This window comes from Anopheles coustani, chromosome 2 (assembly GCF_943734705.1).
Source record: "Anopheles coustani chromosome 2, idAnoCousDA_361_x.2, whole genome shotgun sequence".
Lineage (NCBI taxonomy): Eukaryota > Metazoa > Arthropoda > Insecta > Diptera > Culicidae > Anopheles > Anopheles coustani.
In genome coordinates, this window is record NC_071289.1 from 77,019,721 (window position 1) to 77,043,797 (window position 24,077).

The following is a 24,077-nucleotide window of genomic DNA, read 5'->3' on the forward strand; positions in this document are numbered from 1 at the left end:
TGTCGGAGCCACCGTGTTGTTGTTTCTTCCTTTTTGCGCTACTTGGCGAACTCCCAACGAAGAACGCTGCCTTTGACTGGCAGCCGTCCCGAGAGCTCAAGTGGAACGATCGACGGAGAACGGGTTGTAAGACGGGGGGAAACAAAAAAGGGGGACGATGGAAGGGAAATCAGGCAAAACTACCGACTAATAAAAAAACACACAACCAACAAACCCACCCTTTGGAAGGGATGGAAAAATCTTCATCGCACTTCATCCGAAACCAGTCAATCAAAGGAAGAAACGCCGGAACTGAGAGCCTCGTGCAAAAAGGGTGTGCATGGAGGTGACAGGAGGAACAAAAAACTCAAACTCCGGAGCCGCCACCGTCTCGAAGGCATTCGCACGGGAAAACACTGATGGATCGGGCCGGGCGGACAGGCTAATTGATTAGTTAAATGGATGCACATCAGGGCAAAGACGGCCTCCTCTGCTCTGGTGAATAATAGATAGCGGCAAATTAATAATCGCTCAAAGTTGGCCCCGCCGGCTTCGGATTGCGGCGGGATCCGGCTGCGGGTAGTGAGACAAATTAGCAACACCCCGGCGGCAGATTTACGCCGTCGTCGTCGTCGACAGGCGGCTTGCGGCTCGTGTGGCTTGCGATCGATTAAGGGTTTTCCAGGCACTGGTCTCAAGGACGCGCGAGCCTGTCCACTTTGCCTCCACGGCGCCAAAGGTGGTGTGGGTGGGGCGTTATCTTTCCGTGGGGACACTTTTTTCGTCCTTTTCGATGACAGGGGTGAAACAAATTTTCCCTGCCCGCATACATTATTCACCATCAGCTGGAGTCCAGCGTGCGTATCCATTGCTCCAGCCGTACCTCCTTATGTCCATCGCTACAGAACGGACAACTTTTGCAATAAAAAAGGACGCGAGCCAAAGCCGAAACGGAAGCCAAGAAGCCCGTACCGATGCTGCTCCCACTGTTCGCTTCCGTCTGACCCGGTAAAGGCCGTTTGTTGGCGCGAGATGGCTCCCGTGAGCTGGAAGGAGTGAAACTTCCTCCGGAGAAGCGGGGGTGAAGCACGAGAGTGGCACGAGGAGCCAACGAACGGTCGCCCAGTCGGTGGTCGCGCGTGCACGTGTTTGCCGATGAAACCGTCGAACCGGGCATCCTTTGTGCCATTTGAGGGCGTGCAACGGTATGGCCGCCCCCGAAGGTCCTTTCCGCCGAGGGACGCAATAAAACTTTGCTCGAGCCGTTATTGTTTGGGCGCTATGGCCACTAACGTTGGAAGGCGCTCTGGTGGTTCTGGAGAAGTTAGGAAGTTCCCGGAACAAGAAAATCGAACCCATGGCTCTTATATCGATTGAGAGAGTGATCCATTTGCTTGAAACAATTACTGCTAGAATATGAATATCGTGTCCAGTAACGAGAATCGCCAACATTCTGTTCAGACCGTAGGAAATGTGAGAAAATTTATCGGAAACAAAGATAAAGACGATCAGAAACAGCGTTGAAACATTCTTTGAAATTGTACACACATAAAACAGAAAGAGAATTTCAATTAACTCATCCCGGCTCAGATAATAAAAGGGAATTGAAAGTGCAGTCACTTGAAGCACATATTTAATGTTCCTTTAACCATCGTTACTTAAATTAAAAATTAATATTCCTCATCATTGATTCATACCGTGTGTCTTACCCTTTCGTTACAGTTCACGCCGAAAACGAGTACGAGTACGACCGTGTCTAAACGTATGTCAAACCGTAGAGCAAAAGTGTCCGTACATGCTGCCGGGCGACCGGGCACCAGCCTATCCGACGCAGTACGCCGGCGAGCCGACGTTTCTCTGTCGAGGTAAGGTTTTCGACAAGCGTTTCATCCGTGCTGGTTGTTTTGATTTACGTTCAAACGCGTGGTTTTTCAGCCAATTTTATTCGTACGCCTCTTGGTGACCGGACCTTGGTTACTTGTGTTCTCTTGCCAAGAAAATGTGATCTAGCATTTTGTTTCGTAAATAACTTTTACGATAGGAGAATGTCTTTTAATTTCAACAATCGGAAATTTGAATACATTGTTGCAAACAGAACATATAGAGAACTGTTTGCGTCTGGTGCGTTTATAGACATTTTAAACCCCATCAGTGACATTTGCGTTCAGTTAAGAAGTGTATAGTAATGTAAATGGAAACCAACTCGTGACTTTAAATTGATGGTCTGTCGGTTAACTAATCTAATCTTGTTTTCGGTTCCAGATCTTAACATCGAAGAAACGGGAGAGCAGCTACGTAAGTCGAATAATGGTCCGACCGCGTGTTGCTACGACTACTGCAGCTCGAGTCCAGCCGATGGGCTGTGTGCACGGTGCGATCCGCTACACAACGACACGGTGCAGGAGGATGGCGAGCTGGCGTTCAGCAGCGATCTACCATCGATATCGCCCAGCTGTCCGAGCATAGCGTCCGCTCCCAGCAGCTCCTCGCAGTCCGAGCAGTGCCGTTTGGCGCAGATCGCCATCTCGTCCCCGGACACGACTACCAGCACCGACACCACCGCCACCACGACCACCAGCACACCCAGCAGCAGCAATAGGGGAGCAACGGCATCCAGCACGGCCATGACACTTCCATCATCCACCTCGCCATCGTCATCGCCATCGAGGGCACTGTCGTCGCTGTTGAGGGCTCTGTGCGCCCTCGGGTCAGTGTACCGGACGCACACCGGTGGTGTGCACTCGTGGGCTGCCCTTTTGGTGATGCTGACCGCGGGGCCCGAGTTCGCCAGCTGGACGAAACAGCTGGTGCATCTGCTGGTCGTGTTATAGCTCACGGTGCGGGGGCTTCGGGTGATTGCACGCTCGGTGTAGCCTTCCCGGATGCTCCCCAGCGGGCCCCGCTAGCCCGGCCTTGGCAGCTATGCTGCAGCACCGTGCTGATAGGTGTAGAGCGGGCCCGCTCAGGACGATACGAAAGTGACGTAGTAACAAGAGAGAAGAAGAAAACAAAACGGCACAACATCCCGCCAACAAACGCTGTTCAACCGGTAAGGCGTCTCCAAATGTTATAAGTAGGAAATATCAACCACATTGTTCAACATTCACCAGACAGTCAGAAAATGAAACCCCAAAAATAAATTGCAGTAAACGCCAAAACAAAACAAAACGATGCCAAACCGACCAGAATAAAAAAAACAAACGGTGTACGGTTAAGACGTTTCCAAAAATACAAAAAACATAAACGTTCGTGTTCTGACGGAAGAAAAATGCAAAGTGAGAAAAAAGACAGCAGTATAACTAGAGTGCAGAACAAACTTAACACACACAGAAACTCGCTCGCAAAGAGTTAAAAACAGATAAACAAAACACATCCAAACTCATAAACGACGTGTAGCGCAATAAACAAAGAAAGAAAGAAACAAACAAACAATTTAACAAATTATCGAATTAGAAAACGGAACGACTCCGGGTAGCAGAAGCAAAAGGATTCAAGGGAAGAAAACAGAATCCAAAAGCAACTCGGATCATTCCAACGGGATTCTTCAGCGGAAACGGGTGGTGAGGTGAATGATAGGAAAAGGATAAAGAAAAACGTATATATACATATATATATAGGTGATCGAAAAAGAGTTAAACTGAATAGAATTTTGGAACGCATTAAAAAGAGGTAACGAAAAAGCTTAATAAATAAGCAGTTCACCGAAACCGAAGGCAGTAAGGTAACAGGTATTGAGGACGTGAACATAGGAGAAAACAAATATTATGCTGGATTCAACTAAAAGTGCACTAAATTTTCAAACACGGGCGCCAAGATATCGAAGTGCACGCGGTCTAACTTGCTCCCAGCAGGCCCGCAAGGGGAAATTTGTGTTGGAGCAACATAAACGTATACAATAAAGTTCCAAAAATGGAAACGAAATAACCAGCACGAGCGAAGACGGTAAAGCTGAAATGAAAACAACTGTATGTAACAAGAGGGGAAACCACAAACACGACAACTGATGGACAATTTAGGTGAAATATTGAAATTACATTATTGCTAAGATTAAGAAGAGGAAATAAGAATGTTAAACATAGGTATAGTGGAGAAAACCCAAAAAAACACGCAACTTACTGGAATCCAATGTTGGTTGGCGACATGGTATGGTTACAATTTATCGACATTACACCAAAACTATGAAAGAAGTAGTGCGCACGGGTGAAACTATTGTGTTAAAACTGCTCCTATTCGGTGTGTCGTAGGCTTTGCCTTTTAGGAAGAGGCACACTGGAAAACTTGGACAGGGGCGTTGGGTGCATGTTGGTTGTTAGCCTGAAACCATCAGTGAGCTCTGCTGTTGGCCGAAGGAACAAAGTGGGAATGTCCGTGTACAGAGCAGGAGAAAACAGTGTTAGTTTTGTTTGTTGTGATGTGGGAAATTGTTGTTTTCGCGGTGAACCGTTTTTGTTATTTGTGTTGATAAGTTTTTGTGCATTGGCTCCCACCGAATCAGCGAGCCAGCAGAAAGAGGCTGATGGAGTTTATAGTGATAAACAAGCAAACGGGAATGAAACAAAAGAAAAACCGCAAACCGAACAAAGAATTCCTGTAGACTACAAATTTCATGCTACAACTACCAAGTCGAATGATCGCAGGAATATGAGATGTATTCTAGTAGATTTTACTCAACCTTCCACTAGCGAACTTCTCTCAATGCGTCTAATGAGAAGACTGGATGGAACTCGGTAATGGACAAACCATCCTCGTACACGTACATACACACACACAAACTCAAATATACACACTGTCACCTTCGCTCACCTTCAACCACATAGTCAAAGAGTACACAGTACACCATCATACAATATATTAACTCTTTAACCTACTAGCAATGCATCGTTGAAAGTGTAACCAAGTCCCACAAGAAGGGTAGCACGCGGGAGGAACATGAATCAGCCGAGTGACACAACAGGGTGTGCTTCCCACAGGCGAAAAATCAGATTTAAAGAAATAACACTAGCTGTAATTAGGAACTCCTAACAACACACCAACGTACCACGTTTGCATAGAACGACGATGGACCTCTAGGAAAGCAAATCAAGCGATGAACAAAAGATAGGTAAACCAAACCACGTACCATAAAACTCAATCGGCAGAAGTTTGTCAGGGTGTATAGCACGCTTTGGAAAAGGAAAAGTGCGAAACAAAAGAAAGTCTTGGCAAAAGAGAAAGAGAGAAAAGTGAGCAGAAAGTGTGGAAGAGGGAGAGAGAGAAAAACAAAAGGAGAGAAGAAAAACAAGGACAAGAGAAGCCACATGGGTTACTTTGACGAGAGCTGATGTCGTTTGTGTGAAGTATGAGGCCAAACACGTGTGAAAACTCTTTATAGATAAACTTAAGTCACTACTATTGTAATTAGTCCGTCAATTTTTACAACAATTGTTGTTAGTTAATGAGTATAAAAGCACACGGATAGCGGCAGTAAAAAGAAAAAAAAACGAAGCCTCTAGAAGGTAGAAAGAATGCTGACACAAAAACAAAATGAAAAAAAATAAACATTACGACGGACCAGTGTGTGGCAGACACCGATATTTGCAGGCGGAATCTCGAGCATTAGAGCAAACCAATGTCTACCGAGGCTACGCTCGTTAGTGTTCATGTGCAGTGACGACCACAACATGGAATAGAGAAGCAATCGATATGCTGTCGTAACAACGTAAAACAAAACAGGAAGCAGTTTAATCCACCAGCCATAGAATTTAAAAGAAGATAAGAAAATTCTACAGAACGGCATTACAAGTGATTAGAAAACATTAATACTACAAACCGTAATTATTATGAAAGAAATGCACTTGTAGGAATTAGGGAACAGGAAATGGAATATATGCAGAAGAACTTTCTCCTGAATCACACTGACGACAGAACAGCTCGTGAAAATTAAGTATACACAAAATCAGTTGTTTAGCATCTCATGCTAGTCTAGTTGGCATGAGAGAAGGAAAGGGCAGAAGAAAAACAAAGGGAGACTGTAGGAGGAAAAGAACAAGAAATATGAAAGTATTATTGTTAGTTCATCCATTGCATGCGCGATTTGTTAAACAAATTAGCGCAGCAAGAACAAATGAAATAGTAATTAGGCAAACCATCGTAACTCTGCTAGCAGAGGAAAACACCAGCAAATGCAAGGAATAGACAAAAATGTCAAGCTCATTATTTTTTCCCCTTTTCCATAGTCCTCTTTGACTCTCTCTCACTCTCACTTTTCTCTCTCTCTCTCTCTCTCTCTCCCGTTGTTTTTCTCTATCGATCTTTCTGACCCATCTGACCGACAGCGCTCGTTCGGATTATTTTGCGCCAAACTCCATCTGGAATGCAGTGAAGTAGTACCACGTGAGACAAACAAAACTGTAAGCAACATACACAGCAAACTTCTTGGCGATATTTGACCTTACAAACAAACAAAACAAAAAATATTAACAAAACTGTTAACGTTCGAAGCTATCCCGTTCGCGATTGTCTAACAGAAAATAGGGCAACCATGCGGATGGACCGGCCTGTCAAACGAATAAAGTAAACAAAATGTGTAAGCAGACAACCAAATCCCTGAAAATTATAATCAATAGTTGTTACTATAAATGTGAGATGTAGCGAAAAAAAGAAAAGAACAAAAAAGAAACTGCAAACTCATAAAACAGTGAAATTAGACGCGAATGTTTGAGCGTATTCGATACGCTGTTTGATATCCTCTCGGGGTGGAGATGCCCCTAGAAATAAAAGTAAAATAACAACTAGCAGAAGAAAATAAAAACGACGACGACACAGTCCAAGACTATAAGGCAAGGTGCAGTGAGGGAGATGTTCCGAAATTAGTGTATGGGAAACGGGGGAGGGAAACTATCACAACTTAAACTGACGAAAACTTGTAACAAACGTTTAACATGCCAGAAAACAATAAAAATTAATACTAAAAGATTTAGTGAAGCGGTGAGGCATAAGAAGAGCAGAGAAAAATTACTTCGTTCGTAAGCAACAAAAGTGAATTAAACTACGAATTAATTACAAGCGTCTTCAGGAATGAATAAATCGTTGAATTTAAACAAGTTGATCGTAAATCGGCAGAAAAATGTGAAAAAAACCGTGCATACAATAGGAGGAGAGAAAAAAGAAACACAGCATGACACTCAACTCAGCAACCACACAAACACAAACCACTGTTTGTGACCACCGCAAAGCAAACAAAACTTTCGTATTGAAAACCAATAAATACTCCGGGGAATAAAATCTTAAAAAACTAACTTAATGAGTAAGTTCTTGGAGCATCCGATGGCGATGCCCTCGACGACATCGTTAGGTAGCATAGCAGCATTAGTAAGTGCATCGGTTTTGCGAAAGTGCACGACGAGTGCGCAACGTGCGACCTTAGCAGAAAATCCCACCCAAAATCGTTAGAACTTGACACCGAAACACACTTGAACATGTACACAGCCAAGCAGGACGCTCTCATTCTCTCAGAGATGATGAAAAAATCGCACAAAACGACGTCTTTTCTGGTGCCGCAGACCACGCGACAGGAAGCCTAGAATCAATCTTTTCTTTTCCACCGTAGAATCCTCTTGCCACACCGAGAACGCGTTTTGCCTATTTGCTATACTAAAAACCAAACCGAAGGATCATTAGTTGCAATGCTCCCCTTCGATACATCTGCATTTTTTGCCGCGTTTGTTAAGGCAGCAAGGTATGTTTGACGTAGACTGCTTAGAGTTACAGGAAATAGATGAAGATATAAGCGAAGCTACCGTGCCCCAAAGAAAACCCAGTTTGAATCCAGTGTTATAGCGTTCGTGAAGGAGCACAGAGTTATTGAATCTTGACGTTGACATCGATCGCAGGTTTTCGATTGGCAATAGAAGGATGATGGCGCGAAGTAAAAAGTTCAACACAATAAAAACGAAAAACAGTTTCTTTATTAAGCTAGAGTGTACAGATTTGAAATTAGTCAAAAGGAGTAACAATAAAGTGGTGTGCCAGAATGATCAAGTATAACCGAATGGGGGCAAATCGACGTGGAAAGCCATTTGAAGAAAACGAGGAAAATAGTAAAGAAAAACAACAACAAATACACATACTCACCACACAGCCACACCGATTTTCCAGCTAATGATTTGCCGTCGCGTCAATATTTTCTTCCTATAAAATCGGTTTACTTTTACATACCAGTTAAAATTGTTTTCTTGAAACGTAGAGCAGCGCAAGCGTACACAACCTTATTCAACATTTTATTTTCATAAGTTCATTATTTTTCACAATCATCATAAGTTACAGTTTCTTGCAATCTCTTGCGTCTTCTCACAATAGTGAGCCACAAAAGCATTCACAAATAACCGAAACGAAACATCAAATAGCGTATAATCAAGTGAACGATTGAGGCAATGGAGAGAAACACTGAGCGATGAAAAATAGTAGATAATTTAAAAACAATCTTCAATGCGCGAACATTTTGACGAAAACCTGAAGCATCTAGGTGTGTTTTATAGAACAGACGAAAGTGACACGAACATTACTCTAGGTAAACGTAAGGAAAACTTCCGAAAGAAATAACACTGCACATTGCAGCCCCTTGGATGAAGGCGACCAGAGCGTGTTAGGCATGGGGCAAGAATTTGTTAGAGACAGAAAAAAATAAATAATAACATTCACAAACACAAAAATACACACAGTCACAAAAAAATTGCAAGAAATCGTATAGTAGTAACGAAGTTACTAAAAAATGTCAAAAAAAATGAACAAAACAACAGACTACAAACATAGAACCTGTAACATCCAAGTAAAACATTGTTAAGGAAAGTTATCTAATTCTACATAAAAATGAGCATACGTGGTAGTAGGAATGAAAAGTGAAGTCGTCAAATAAAGAACAAACAACAAAATTCTGCTATGAAATCAACCGTGAGTCGTTAATCGCGTACGGTAGTGTTTCGGGGGTCGAGGGGGGTTTGAATAGGTTAACCTAAACAAAATCGAAAGCAAACCAGTCAAACCTGTAGGGCATTATTAACGCGAAACATTTGGTAACATATAAGGGACAACGATTACAGAAAGAAAATGAATTTCTTCCACTCACACAACATGCAAACATACAGCACAGCAAAGAAAATCAACCTTTGAAATAGGATGTCGAATTGTAACTGTTAGACGATGTACGAAATTTCGTTCGTTCTTTCGAGGAATCCCGTCGACGATGTTTACCATGTGGGGTATCATTGGATACGACGCGCCCCTGTTTTATAACCCCCTCGGATCTATTCTCGTTGTGTTGCCAGGCAGAAACGGGTATCTTACCAATTCCACTCTTGTCAACTAACCAAGATTTTTATGTACGAAACGTGTATGAAATCCCTAAAACTACCGAAAAAGTTCCCAGCTTCATTTATACGAGCCATTTTAACCATTTTTAAGTTTTCCACACTCGTTGGATGTTGTTTGCGCAACACAAATTTATAAAACAAACACACTAGTGAGCAATCAAAACATAGCCCATGCAGCCTATGACTTTCATGGAAGAGTATAAGAATTGAGTACGAACACACCGTAGCGCTAAACGAGTTCAACGCGTAGCACGTACGATACATAGATATAACGAAAAATGGCGCACAAATTTTAAATGGACCGGACCGGATACAAGCACAACAAATAGTAAATGGGGAAAGGCTTGAAGGTAAACTCGGTTTAAGTTCAATACTTCACATCAATACACCCTTTGTATATAATTTATTGCATACCTCTATTTTCGAGCAATGCCACGCATAGTCAAACGGGCAAGGGTTAAAAATAAATACAACCTCTAGTTAAAGAGTGGAAATGGCACCAACGCAAAAAGAATATCTTTATCGCTGTGTCGGTAACGCGAAAGGAAAGAAAAACATTGATTCAACAAAAACTAAGACAAAAAGAACAAAGCACACAATTGCAACCCAGGTAGCATTGAGAGTATGGAGCAGCGTAACGGTTTAGCGGTTAATCTGCGAATAAATACGTTTAACAAAAAAAGAAAAAAGGTTAAAGAAGCGAGTAGTAGATGACAAAAGAAAATTTAACAAAAGTGAAACGGTTAACCGACGAAACACGGAACGAAGCGGAAAACTATGAGACATTAAGTAATACAAGGCGAAGGGATAAGTGAAGTAGGTAAACGAAAGCAGCAAAACATGAGAAACTTGACAGCCATATAATTTGTTTATAATTTCTAGCGAAAACAAAAAAAACACAAAAACAAAACAAACAAAAAAGAAAAGAAAGGAATAAAGTATTAATATCCGAAAATTAACAGTGTATGTTTGATTTTATGCTTCATCTATCGCATCACAACACCGAAACCTGACCTGGAATGTGCCATTTACGATATGTGTTTCTGTATCCTAAAACCTCTTTGCGCGTTGTTAATTTTGCATGTATGCTATTACGTGTGTAGGTGTGTCTGTATCAATTCGCACGGTGTCCATTTTTGATAACTGCCCTGAGCTGTTGTACAATTTTCTGGTTTTCTTTTCGAACGAGCACTTCACTTCCCATTTCTTTCTGGTGTCGCTATTCTACTATTCAAATGTTCGACTGTTATATTTACGTCTTATACCACGTCGTACATTTTCTCTCTATTTCTATCTCTCTCTATTTGCATTCCGTGTCATATTTTATTTCAATATTATTTTCATCATGTTTGGCAAGCTGATCAAAATACCCATACCATAAACATACCTCACCTACACCTATTATAAGTGATTAACATAAAAGATAGCAACAATGAAGATGCAACTCATGAAAGACATGAAGGTGTCCAATATTGTCGCTCTTGTTGGAAAAAAGAAAACTGCCAATTACTTGTTACAAAACTATAGTCGTCGATGTAACAACTTTGTAGTCGAACCAATGTCTGGAATAAGACGATTGTCGCTAAACATCCAAGCACGAACCAACCAAATAGTTGTTTTTCCAATACCGATATCGTTCCAGGCAGCTGGACTGCCATTTGGGGAAGAACTTGGAGGACACATTGTTAAGTACAACGTCATGTAGAATCTTGCGATTGAGCAAATAATTAATCCAATATGGAATTCAAAGGAATGTGTAATCGAAAGAAAGAAAATAAACACTCAAAAATCATTGATTATTGTAAACCCTGATGGCAGGATGCAGAACATGAGAAGAATCCTTATAGTGATGCTGAAAAAACACCTCGAATTTTAGTTAGAATTTCGTTTTCTGTGCGTTGACTGCAGTCGCTCATACTCTGTAAGCTCGCCATATTCAACATGTGTTTCGGGGATACCATGTTTTGTACCGCAAAACATCAAAATATGTAAACTGTAGATATTCTCATGGTCCCTGGAGAACCTTACACGCTGAACAAGAAACACAACCGACCCAAAAGCTTAAAAACCCGTTGAAACCAAAACGTTGAAAAGTAAACAAGAGAACTATATTAGGCCTTAAACTGCAATACACTATAGTTTAAAAGTAGTTGTGATAAAGAATGTAAAAGAAAATCCAGCAGAGAAGAAAGTAAAAGTAAGAATACGAAACCCTCAGCAGGCGTGGAAAATTCCGGAGAGGAAAATTACTTGAAGGTAGAGCCGCAAAATCAACAACACGGTTTTGTGGCCCACAAACCTATCAATTTCCTTTGACGTAGAATGTCCGTAGATAGAACTGTCCCTCCAAGCTGCAACACGTTCGAGTTGCTGAGTGTTTGGCACCGCTGGCGTTTGTGCGAATGAAGTTAAACAGAGGTTTAACAAATTGAAATCACCTACGCTGACTGTCACGTTCGGGAGAAAGTTTAATCAAAAAGTACAGAAAAATGAAATCCTTATTTCGTAAGCAAACCCAGAACCAGGTGACTCACGCTAACAATAAAGGACGAACAACACGAACGTCTAAACCCCATTTGACAGTCACAATGAGCGTTGGAATATGTAATGTTTAGCGGAATAGATGGTATGTTAAATTGTATTTAATAGTTAACATGGATAGTTGCCTATAGTGAAATGGAAATACAAGAGACAAGTAATGAAACAACAAAACCAACACGGTGTTTATTAGCGTATTTGCCGGTAGGAGGACTGTTTCAGCGTTTGCTTTTTGGTAATGTCATATGTTATCCGTTACGAACAGTTTTCTTTTAAATGTTAGTGTATATGTTATAGATTGTCCCTTGTAAGCGTAAGATAAACATTGAACAACAAATACTATTCATAGGAAACGTATGATTAGCGTAACGTACTCTAAAGCTAACGATCATGATTATGGGGGCTAATAATAAAAAAACAATAACGAATGAGCATGTTGGAGGCAACGAACAAGAGCAACAGGACGTAAGCCCTGAACCGCGTTGAGGTTAAGGAAGACAGGCGGTTAGGTCCCGTGGTTGCTAAAAACGCTTTTCGTCAAATCTTGTTTTATTGAAAGTAAAACAAAATTATTTAAGAACTTAAACAATGAAATGTTACAGAAATTGAATGCATTTTGGTCACTCATTACGCTAGTGTATCAAAGTACTGTTGGATTTTGTAACGCATGGCTATATGGAATGAAGAAACGAGAATACCAAAGGGAAGGAAATGTCAACAAAAATGGTCACAAAAGCCACGCTTATATTTTCCAAAATGAAAATTGCCAAAAAAGTTATGAGAAAAAACAACACTTACACACACACATACACATACATCCGGTACGAGCACAGTATTTCCACAGCATTACTATTAACGACGCTACGGTAAACTATTTGAACGACAACATTACTACTCTATTTCTATTTCACAAAATCATGATCAGCAAAAAGGGGATGCGCAAAGCGAGCGCACTAGCGGGTTAGTAAGTAAGAAAAGTTGTCCTAATAACAGAAAATAAAGTGCAGTACGAATGCGACATGATTCAAGGAAAACCCACACAGTTACTTAAAAAAACACTACATACAAAACCACACTGGCACAACTACAGACAGCGGCGAGTAAAAGAGAGACCACTGAACAGCCGGGACAGGCAGGATACTTGTACAATTGTGACATAGTAAATCGTAACGAGTAGGTATAATCTAATTCACGATCTCTGTACGAAAAAAAAGCTAACTAGAATTCGAAGAATTAACTATGTAGAAAGAAGTAGAATAAAGATATATTAATTACGACATGAAAATAAATATAAATAATTGGCTGGGTGTTTGGTTGATTGTAAATCTTTTACGTGGTTTTCAGCTACTACAGAAATCGTCGTTTGGTCGAAATGGTTAAGTACAAAAGTCCGTTAATTGATTTTTCAATTAATATTGAGGATATTTGAAATTGAAGCATACAAGATTTAAATTTCTTTAATTCATAAAACTAGCTTAAATCGCATATTTAATAACATGTCCTATTCTTGATGAAATACGCCGTGCTCCCGCTTGAAATATCAATCCGATTTTCGTTCGTAATTTGGAAGAAAACTTATCCGAACAGACATACGGGTTTCTAAATCGTCATTGTTTATCTGAGCGAAATGATTCAATGTGGAAAGTGGTCACGCTTCGGGACGATCGAGCCAGGAACACCCGAAACCGTTTTGAGGTAGGTAGTGTTGTGTTGCTCTTGAAAATTATTTTTCCCATTTCCATGCCAGGCGTGGCGCCTGCGTGGTGACCAATGGCTGAGGGCGTATATGAGCGTAGGGCGACACTCGGCTCCGTCGCCGCACACAGTGTAGACACTTGGAAGTCCGACAGGCACAATAGTGGAGATTTTCTGTTGTGATTTTATCTATTCTTTTTGTAGGTGATTTGTGTGACCCACGAAGTAAAACAAAGCGGTTGGCGATGTAACAAACGATGGGTGAAGAAGAAACATTTATCGGTACTAAAGCACACTAGTAAATCATCCCCTTGGTCCATCGTGTGGTACGAGATGTAAACAAATAGCTAAACTTAATACATTTAATGATTCCGATTGCAACGAAGGTGTGTAAATGAGGGAAGAACAGTGGAAAATTAGCTTCATCGCGTAGAAAACACGCCTCCTGCTGCCTGGTGGTGCCTGATTGCATACATTCAGGAGTTTCGGTTGAAGTCATGCTGCCATCTATCCGCCAACGCGCTGCAGTTGCATTGTACGCACTGTTGGTTGCAATATTTGCTGGTGAGCCGAAACAACTTGTTGATATCAAAAGGGTGATGTGATTTGGTGGATTTGCTTTGTCCTCTCCCCTTGCAGAACCGCACCATGCGCTGGAGAAGCGTAGTGTGTTCTACGTGAAACACAATTCCACCGAGAAGACGCAAAAATCGATCACCTCCAGCGACGAAAAGCCCACCCTCTGGCTGAAGGAGCACGATGCGCCCCGAATACGGCCCCACTTCAGTCTCGCGAAGACGACGCACTTCCTCTTCGACCTCAACCGCTACCGGTGCGACCAACCGGTGGGCGATGAGTGCGCCAACCGGACGGCACTGTTTCGCGCCAAAATAATCGGTGAGCTGCGGAAGCGTCTGGCCGAACCGTTCGCGGATGGGAACCACTACCGGGTGCGGTACAGCCGCCCGGTGGACAGTTGGAACCGTAGTCCGCTGTGCCGCGTGAGGCAGGCGAACGTGCGCGTCCTGTCGTGGAAGGAGCCACCGTTCGTGTGGAACGAAATCGGAAGCCATCTGCCGGCGACGCCCCTGTTCGGGAACGTCACCAACGGGAGTTGTGTCATCGTGGCGAGCGCCGGTTCGTTGAAGCGCTCCGGGTTGGGCACGTTCATCGATGGGCACGACATCGTGATGCGGTTCAACCACGCACCGACCGAGGGCTACGAGGCGGACGTTGGCTCGAAGACGACGGTCCGGGTGGTGAACTCGCAGGTCGTCACGAAGCCCGACTTCAAGCTGCTGACGGCGACGCTGTTCCAGAACGTTTCGATTGCCGCCTGGGATCCGGGCAAGTTCGACCAAAGCCTATCGGAGTGGTAAGTCCGAGGTGGTGGAATAGCAGTGTGACATAAGTTTGGAGTAAAATGCCACCTTTCTTCCGTTCCAGGTTGACTAACCCCGACTTTAATCTGTTTGAGAACTTTAAAAAGTTCCGCACCGAACACCCGCAGTCCAATTTTCACATTATCGACCCACGAAGTATCTGGCGAGCGTGGACGGCCCTGCAGGATCTCACCAAAAGCAGCATCAGAAAGAATCCTCCAACATCTGGATTTATCGGTAAGTGAGAACGATGTTGTCCATATGCAGAGATACATCCTTGTTTGACATCCACTAGGTTTAGGATTGCTGATGCCCGTCTGCCGGTACATCGACATCGTGGAGTACATACCGAGCACTCGTATGAACGGCCTCTGCCATTACTACGACGAAGAGGTAAGTCGTCCAGTATTTCTCCAACCCTCCCGAGAGTCATCCGACGTGCCTCTGTTTCACAATTCCCAGCTCAACCTCGGCTGCACCTTTGGCGCGTGGCATCCGCTGGCCGCCGAGAAGCTGCTCGTCTTCGAGCTGAACTCCGCCAGCGACTACACCGTCTTCCAGCAGGGCACCGCACGCATCCTAGTCGATCGGTCAGAGCAGTGCTAGGGGGGGAGGGGGCACCCCCTACGCTGCACGACTCACTTCCGGCACCTGTCGCGATGAATAAGGACCAGCTGGAATGCCGTCCGCCGAAAGTGTCGACCGGCAAAACAATTAAACAACGGAACGAATTAATTAAACCGCGTCAAGCCGACAGCTGAGGTCAGGCGACGGTGGACGCGGCTCGACGACCCTCACCCACCCGATTAGACATTCCACCCGAGTCGACCGGCCGTCTTCCGATAGTAATGGCGTTCGTCGCGTCTCCAACTCCGACACCTCGCTCGGTGGCGAGGGTGTGGTTCCCTGGGCGAAGGATGTGTGCGCATCAAGATTAGAAATAAAGAACTCGAACAAATATATATAAAAATGGAACCGATCGGAGTCTCCTGCCGCGCATAGGAATGGCGTTGGCTTCATTTTCTATTCTGACATTTGCAGCCGGGTGTGCAACGAGGGCAGCAATTAAATGACACCGATGAGTTGCAGTTGTTCCGCCTGGCACGCGTTCGATCGGGACGGGGTGAATGTCAAAAGGAATCCCGATCCGATCCGGAGCACCGGAATGCGTTTAGATCAGATGCCACGCCGAGCGCGGGACAGTCAGCCATAATTTATTACACTTCCGGCAGTCATGCTGATGGTTGGAAAAGGTGACAATGACCCTAGGTTATCGCACAGAAAACACAACCCGTGATAGGGTGACTCTGGAGTGTCACGGTAAGGATTTCCACGGCCGAAGATTTACAGCGATGTACTAACTGAAATTGCATGAACCGGAAGCGTGAATATTATATCTTAAACGTAACCATCGTCGTGGTCCAAAATTGCCGTAAATCCGATTTTATCACTCCGATCCGATCGCGAGCACGGGAGCCGATTGTAAGACGTGCCTTAAGCCGGGCGGTTTTATTCCTCGTATGCCCGTTAGCTCAGCCCATTTTTACGAGACCGTCCACATATGCAACGAGCGCACCGAAAACGTGGTCAAAGGATGCACCCGGTGACTTTTACGACACCGAGCTCGGTCAGGTTTTACGAGTACTTTGTCTAGGCCACCGGTGCCGTGCGCGGTTCTGCCCTGCCGACACTAATTAGTAAAACCGTGCTTGTTTCAAACAGTCAGGCAGCTGGTTTGTGAAATTATTTTCTTTCAGCTCAAATGTCAAATGATTGCAATCGCTTTAAGTATCGGTGTTCGATGCTATTAATTGTTTTTTCTCGCTCGACTAATGCAAATTTTCTTGTTGATTATTCTCATTCGTTAGTTGAACCTATGGCGATATATCTGAATATAAATATCCCTGTTACAATCGGAAATGTTTCAAAGGTTACGTTTCTGCTAACAATACAAGTACTACCAACTAATAAGAGGAGAATTAATCATTTTATGCTAAATTTGATTTTTATATCCATCTGACATCTCTTCTCACTTGAGATGAGAACGTGCACGATTGATTCATTTCGATCCAGAACATCCACTCATTTTCCTTCGATCGGAAATCCCAAGACTAAGTGCTCCTATTGAACTCATCCATCGCGGTTGATTCAATAAGTTATCGTTAAAAACCATGACTCCAGGCAAACCCGAAAACAACCGAACTGCACTCTCATTAATTTATTTGATTTCGTGTTTCCGCGCCGATTATGCTTCCTTAAACTGTGCGACATGGTGTGCATGCTAAACGCTGCGCGCTTCCAAAAACAGGCTCCACTTGATTCGGTCCGGTGTGAGTCACGAGGTGCACAATGTGGTTAATTCTTGATACCTTCGTACTTCCTACGGTACGCCTCACGTAGTGGGGTTTTCTTTATGCGATCGCCGAACGGTTCAATGTTTGCGACAGAATTCTAAGGATCCGCTCGGTGGAAACAATGGTCAGCATACAATGCAAGGACATGCTACTCCGGCCACAGTTCATTCTTCCACACCAAGAACCAAGATGTCAGGGCAAGTGAAAAGAAGATCCGCTTCATCCACCCAGGAGATGTACGGTTCCCGGCCCAAAAAGGAAAGTATCCATCACCGGAAGTGGACTATTGTGACTCGTGGGAAAAGAATGCCACTCGTTTCCGTTGCAGTACGCCAGGATGCATTCAGGAGCAAGCCCAAGCTAAGTTAATGTACCGTAGCGAAGTTGCCTCTGCCAAGTAACGGGGCGTTACCAATGAGCAGATCGTGACGGATCATTGACGCTTCTTTGTTGCGCGTGGGCAGTCGCTCTGTAATTGTGTATTTGTTTTGCACAATAACTCCTAATAGGTGTGTAAAAAATGCTCGTAATGTCCTTGGATAGGTTACTTTGTTCTATTTCATTCCTTTTTCGACCGAGAACATGACTTTCTATTGCCATTGATGGAGTTGTCGTTTCTTTAACCTGCTAGATACTTTAATTTCCTTTGACTTCTCAAACTGCAGAAAAAATGAATATAGCAATTCAATTGCAGATCTCTGCATCGGCTGTGCGGACATTCTGCCCTATGATGAATGTTGTCGTTTCTTTAACCTGCTAGATACTTTAATTTCCTTTGACTTCTCAAACTGCAGAAAAAATGAATATAGCAATTCAATTGCAGATCTCTGCATCGGCTGTGCGGACATTCTGCCCTATGATGAATGTCAACGTGCATTATTCATTAGCATACGAGGGGGGTTTCCAATTAGTTAAAAATTTTCAACATTTCTTAATTTCAGCCCAAGGGGCTGGGATTTAAAACATTGCTCCACATGGGAACTGCCTTCGTGACGTCACTGATGCGTCATCGAAACCTTCGAAATGCGTTCTCATGTCACCTGTATTTCACGATCTGGCGTCTCACGTACCTGCCACACGACTTCTCACAATTCTCCTCACCAAAAACAGGCATCTCTCGCATATTGCTCTTGTCTCGAAGTTTAAGTCAGTGCCATTTAACCCTCAGCCCGCCCATCGGACAATAAAACATGTTATATCTTTAAACTAAAGTGATAAAACGAAGCTGGTGATGAAATAAAAACAGTAAGCTAATCTGTGAAATTGTTTTGTAACTGTTTTATTAGTAAACTGTACTCAAAGTGTATACACACTATATAACAAACCATTAAAATGCTCGTTAATTAACTTATTGGTAAATCAGCTGGAGGTTTTACTTTGAAGTAACATTCAATAGTTATATTTTTCATTAAGGTTAATGAAATGGCTGCGAAACGTTTCAATGTTTTCTTCACTACTTTGTTTGCTTCTGTTTGGCGCATTTAAAGTATTGAAATAAAGTATTTAATATTTCTTTTGCTTAACGAGTATTTTCGAAAATAAAAGACAAAGTAAACTCAATCATTTCAAATGACAACGGTACCACCCTTTTACCACCCAGCCTCATTAAAATAATTTTTCGTTGAGGAACACTTGGCAACAATAAAGGGTTGGGAAGCACTGATGTAAAAGAACAACAATAAAATGCGAAAAAAAGTTCCCGCAAACATGATGCTCGCTCTCGCGTCTCGCTTGTGTTTCACCACGCGCGCGAGAATCGGCGTTTTCTTTCGCGTCTCGTGGGGTTCGTGCTCTCGCGCGCGCGAGAAGGGAGATTTCTTTCATAAATATGCTGCGCTCCGCGTTATCGAGCTTCAGTTGATTGTGGGTTTCGGTACCGTTCGGACGTTTGCGTGTTTTTCCTCCCCCGCTCCGCTGGGCATCGACGCTGGGTCTCGTAGTGCTGTATATCAAAGACACCATCAAGTTACGGGCCCGGAACGGGTGCGATTATACATTGTTCGTTTGTTCCCTTTTTGGTTCACCCCCCCCCCGCGATCATCCCTCCTCACGGTAGCGATTCGGAATCGTCGAATAGAATAGTGATTTTTTTTTTTCGGTGGTTTGTTGGTGATTTGCCGTGCTCGTCGTATTTGTCACCGGTGACAGTTCTAACGATGGTTGTTGTGCAGCTGATGTGTGGTGTATGTTGAAGCTTACGCCGTTTTGAACTCAGCAAAAGATAACGGGCGATCAGCAGGTGCCACCGTTCACCAGGCTGCTCCATCGGAAACGTGCAGAAGGGCCGACGGGGTGCAAAGTTCGTCGCTTCGAAGCTCGAAGGCAGATTTTCGCACAAAGTGAAGAGTGAGTTCCACCCGCCTTTACGGCCGAAAAAAAAGTGTACACAAAAAGGGTGTGAGTGTGATCAAGCTGGAACCGGAAAGCGTGTTCCATAATCGTTAACAAATCCATCGGACGGTCTAACGCAAGCCGCAGATTTTCCCAGTGAATTCGTTTCATTTTCATCATCGATTGATCGGTTTTTTATATTTTTTATTTTCGGGGGAGTTGCGATCGCAAGCACGATCTATGATCGAGACGGACTAGGCAAGGTGTGCGTGTCCGGTGTTCCGTGCGGTTGTCACCGTTTGGTTTTGGATAATTCGCTGGCAAGTTGTCGTTGCCAGTTCGATAGTTCGTTGGTAAAGGTGTGAAGGGCAAGTTGCTTGATGTGTAGCGTAGTGGAGCTGTTGCATTTTCATCTACAGCAACTTGCTTTGAGTAATCGGCGTCGAAATGAAATCCCCGTTTGTGCTGCGTACGATCGTCACATTCGATTCGATCCGGCACGAATGCAGTCAATTTGTGACGCTTTCCTTGAGTTGCGGAAGTTTTGTTGAAACTTAGGAAGAAATTTCCGAAATGGCAAGGAAGTTACAAGCACACCAAAACCATTCATTTACCAATAAAAATCCGCTAGAGCCGGTTGGCTGACTCGGACACGAGAGCATCGCAATCAGCCTCTCCGTGAAGCCACTGCAAAACAGATAACCTCCTTTCGGTGCTCCACTAAAACAAACGACGGAAGATTACACAGACAGGCGCTTATCGGAAGGTTCTTTCGAGTCTCGCTACGTAAATGTTGTTTTTAAAGTGTGTTCCCTACGTTTGGTTTCACGTGATGAAGAAAATTCTTGCTGGATGGAGCACGAAGTGTTAATAATTATGTGTTTCCATTTTCGATTTGGCTAAAAAAAAAACTGCAAGTTCCAAGTTTGTTTTGAATCACTGTGATATTTTATCACAAAGTTAATTTTTTTAAATGTTTTATCCATAAATCATGTTTGTTCGGTTTGTTTGTTGCTAGAAAGTGATGCAATTTCTTCGGCGCTGATTTATTCGATTCCTTTTTTCATGCTCTGCGTAAACAAACTATGCTTACTCTCGTGGACCATTGAACTATGAACAAACCATTCCAACCGGGAGGCCAACCCGAGAGTCCGGAAAAAATGGCACGAAAGCGAGAAAGCGAAATAACAAACTCAAACATGGTCCCAAATTTCCCGAAATTTTCCAACGATAAGGCGGTTACTATGGTGAACGCGCCAAACACATGGTGTACGAAAGCCGAAGGAAATATGCATTGGAGCAAAATAAATAAATATACACACTGAAGCGTCGTGCAGCCTTTTCTCAAAACAAAACGGCCCAATCATTTGTATGTGTCGAACGAGCCCTTTGCGATTGAATGCAAAATAAATCCGTTGCTCCCCGGTGAAAAGAATGATTTGTTTTCATGCAATGCATTTTCCCGCCTCCTTTGTGGGAAAGTATTTAAAGTAAGCCCGCCGGCGAAGGTCATTGAGACGAAGTGTGAAAATGCGACGTTCGCAACGACGCACAAACGTAAACAAACTGCGCTTGTTAATCTCGTTAGAGCAGGCGATGTTTTTCCTATTTTTTTGCGATGTAGCAACGAGTTGTTCTCCACGGCTACGATGAAGTAATTACAAGGGAAAGGAAGGAGCTGAAACCTGTTATGAGGCTGGTTTGATCACGCCGCGATAGTTTGTCATGTGCAGCTCGATTCCCAAGGGAATATCGACCTCCACACGTTCGTTGCGGATTGGGTAGTATTTTCGGGAACGCACGGCGAGCTAATTTCCATACCGAAAACGACCTAGGGCATTGGAATTAGGTATTAACAACCAATTTTCATCACCTCGGACAAACCTTAGGTAAACCTTCCTAGGCTCCAGTCCCTAAAGTGGCCGTTTTGCATGCGCAATGTAGACCGATTTATCGCACAAAACGTGACCGACCGTGTGATTCCTGCGCCTCGGTCCGTTGTTTCCGCTCACGCTAGATCGTACCGGTCGATGAAACGGTTGGCTGGGAGGGGTCCGGAGGATGCGATCGTGCACGGCTTTTTTTTTCTTATTTAGTTTTCCCCCGACACATTGCATGAGTAATCTAATTTGCTCTGGCAGCCTCCCCCCGCCAGCAGATCGGTAACGATGGGCGCGAACTCGGCAACAAACAACACCTTCCCACCGATGATGATCGATTGGGGTTGGCTGGATGAAGCCTGTGGCGTTGATGCATCTTTTTCAGCAGCCGAATGGCCGTTGATGTACGTGCGATTTTGATAGTCATATTTTTTTATTCGAATTAGATTTTGCATGATTGCATGCAACGAACAGCAAATATCTTAGTCCAGGTATAGGACTTTATAAAACTTGAAGTTATTAGTATCTCTTCACTCCTACATAACTAACGTTTGGATAAAACAACTAGACATTAAAATTAAATTTTCTTAAAGACAGAACTGAAAATTCTGAGTCGGAGGAGTATCATCCTTTTATTCTTCATTTGGATGAAACTGACTGAATTGTAAAACAAACATTTTTTTATCAACATACTGCACAAAGAAGCAACAGCTTGAAGTCCTGATATAAGAGTTCCAAAAATACTAATCTTTCGTTTCTAATACCCTCCCGGTTGTCCTTGTCGTCATTAGAGAAGGGTAAAAACCTCCTCCAACGGAATCGTAAAGAGGGATCAATACTTCCTAGAATCCACTTTTTGAGAGGTACCAATTTTTAAGTTAATGATACCCCAAATATGGTCCCCTACATCGCATAGTGCGGGCATGACCGGAATACTGCCTCGTATCATATGGGCATGTGCACCTCATGGTCCCAGGTCGGCCGATGCTCTCTCGAGGTTTGCGGCCGTACCGCACAACTTTGAAGTTGTCGGATTTTGGTCGATCCCCATTTTGGACATCGTTTGACGCACATCCCAGACATGGGCGCGCGCTCGGAATTGGGAAATAGAATTCGCACCACGTCCAATTGCCCTCCAATGCCGACGCCTCGGGAGTCCTTTTGCAGATAATTCGAAGCGAAACGTTCGACCTTCGAACCAACTGAACCCAACAACCGAAAGGGCTCGGGAAGATCCGAAGATAGTTTGAAGAGTTCAGCATTACGCACAAACGCACACCCACACACACACACACACCTGTAGTGTTCCGCATGCTGACCTCCAAACGTCAGCGCCCGACGCAAATGGCCGCGGTGTAACGTACGCACCCGCCGTCGGGACGTGAAGATAATTTTTACACAGTATTAGCAAAATAATTTATTCTCCCAACGCCGATCGAACCGAACGTCTTTATACTTAGTTCTTTTTTTTTTCGATCGATCATCTTCGATACAGCGAGACTTCAGGTTGGTGAATAATGTGCCGCCAGCTGAACGCTTCTTCGCCCCCTGCCCTAGAACTTTTGTTTATTGACGGCGGCTAATTGTTGATTCTTTGTCTCCGGCGATGTTTTTCTTTTTTTTCTTGCATAAATACCACTACCGAAGATCGCGATCTGTGCGGACTGAAGTGCGTTATGCAAATAAACTCATTACGGGTATCGACCGGTTGGGGAGTCGCCTTCCTTCCTTCCTTCCATCCAGCTTCGGTTTCTTTCTTTCTTCTGGTTTACCCGTATGCCAAAATGAAGCAATATGACGGTCCGACCGGTAGTAGCTACCCCGAGGGAGTGACAAATGTGTCTGAACGTTTTTCCAACAGTCAATCACATTTATGAGTGCATTTTTCTCGAGTTTGTGCACCCGCGAGGAATTCAAATTAGGTGTCGTGTGTAAGCAATAAAGAAAAGTTGAATGCTTTTACCACACAAGTTACAAAAAGGACTGTTGGGAATACTACAGTTGTTATCAATACAATTTAGCTTGTTATTCTTCCTAAATAAAGTAGTTATTGCCATAGGTTAGCCTGTAATTAACGTACCGTAATAAGAGGCATATTTAGAAATTTAATTTTAGACCCTTCTAATCCTATACCTGGCAATATAATATTTAGTACCTATTTTACCTTCTTCTCAACCCCTTTTAATCGACTCTTTACATGGTAAGCCTAACCAATGAAAGCTATTTCTCCATACGCTTCTAAAATTGTCACAACTGTTTGCTCGTACACACGTTACCAAATGCCTCCAGCTCGTCGAGCCCGAGGATAGCGAGATTAGATAGGCGAACGAGCTATTCTCGTATGGGTGAGGCTTCCCAATTTCGCAAGTCGTAGAGTCACACTTGTCAGGTCCATTCCATTGTTGGCCCAAAGCCACTCCGCACATTCCACGCGATCTTATATCTTCTGCATGTGGGTATGTGTGTGTGTCTATCTGGTCTACCGATAAGATAGTAGTGGCAGCCTTTTTCCATGAGGGAGTTTTGTGCTCGAGCCACTTGGTGATACTATTGGATGCACTCTATGTAGCT

The 24,077-nt window shown here is 43.5% G+C and overlaps 2 protein-coding genes across 2 annotated transcripts in view; both read left to right on the forward strand.

Moving 5' to 3' along the window:
• LOC131266295 (uncharacterized) overlaps positions 1 to 5,223 on the forward strand; it is a 32,389-nt gene extending 27,166 nt beyond the window's left edge. The window contains exons 4-5 of the mRNA XM_058268743.1: positions 1,702 to 1,844; positions 2,242 to 5,223. Coding sequence (XP_058124726.1) covers positions 1,702 to 1,844; positions 2,242 to 2,810 — 712 coding nt within the window. The 3' untranslated portion in view covers positions 2,811 to 5,223. The remainder of the gene's footprint in view (positions 1 to 1,701; positions 1,845 to 2,241) is intronic.
• Positions 5,224 to 13,816: 8,593 nt separating this feature from the next.
• On the forward strand, positions 13,817 to 15,864 carry LOC131265078 (beta-galactoside alpha-2,6-sialyltransferase 2). The gene is made up of 5 exons (XM_058267340.1): positions 13,817 to 13,841; positions 14,199 to 14,934; positions 15,006 to 15,178; positions 15,237 to 15,334; positions 15,404 to 15,864. Exons 1-5 carry the CDS (start codon positions 13,817 to 13,819, stop codon positions 15,545 to 15,547), a joined length of 1,176 nt encoding a protein of 391 aa, XP_058123323.1. The 3' UTR covers positions 15,548 to 15,864.
• The last annotated feature ends 8,213 nt before the right edge of the window (positions 15,865 to 24,077 follow it).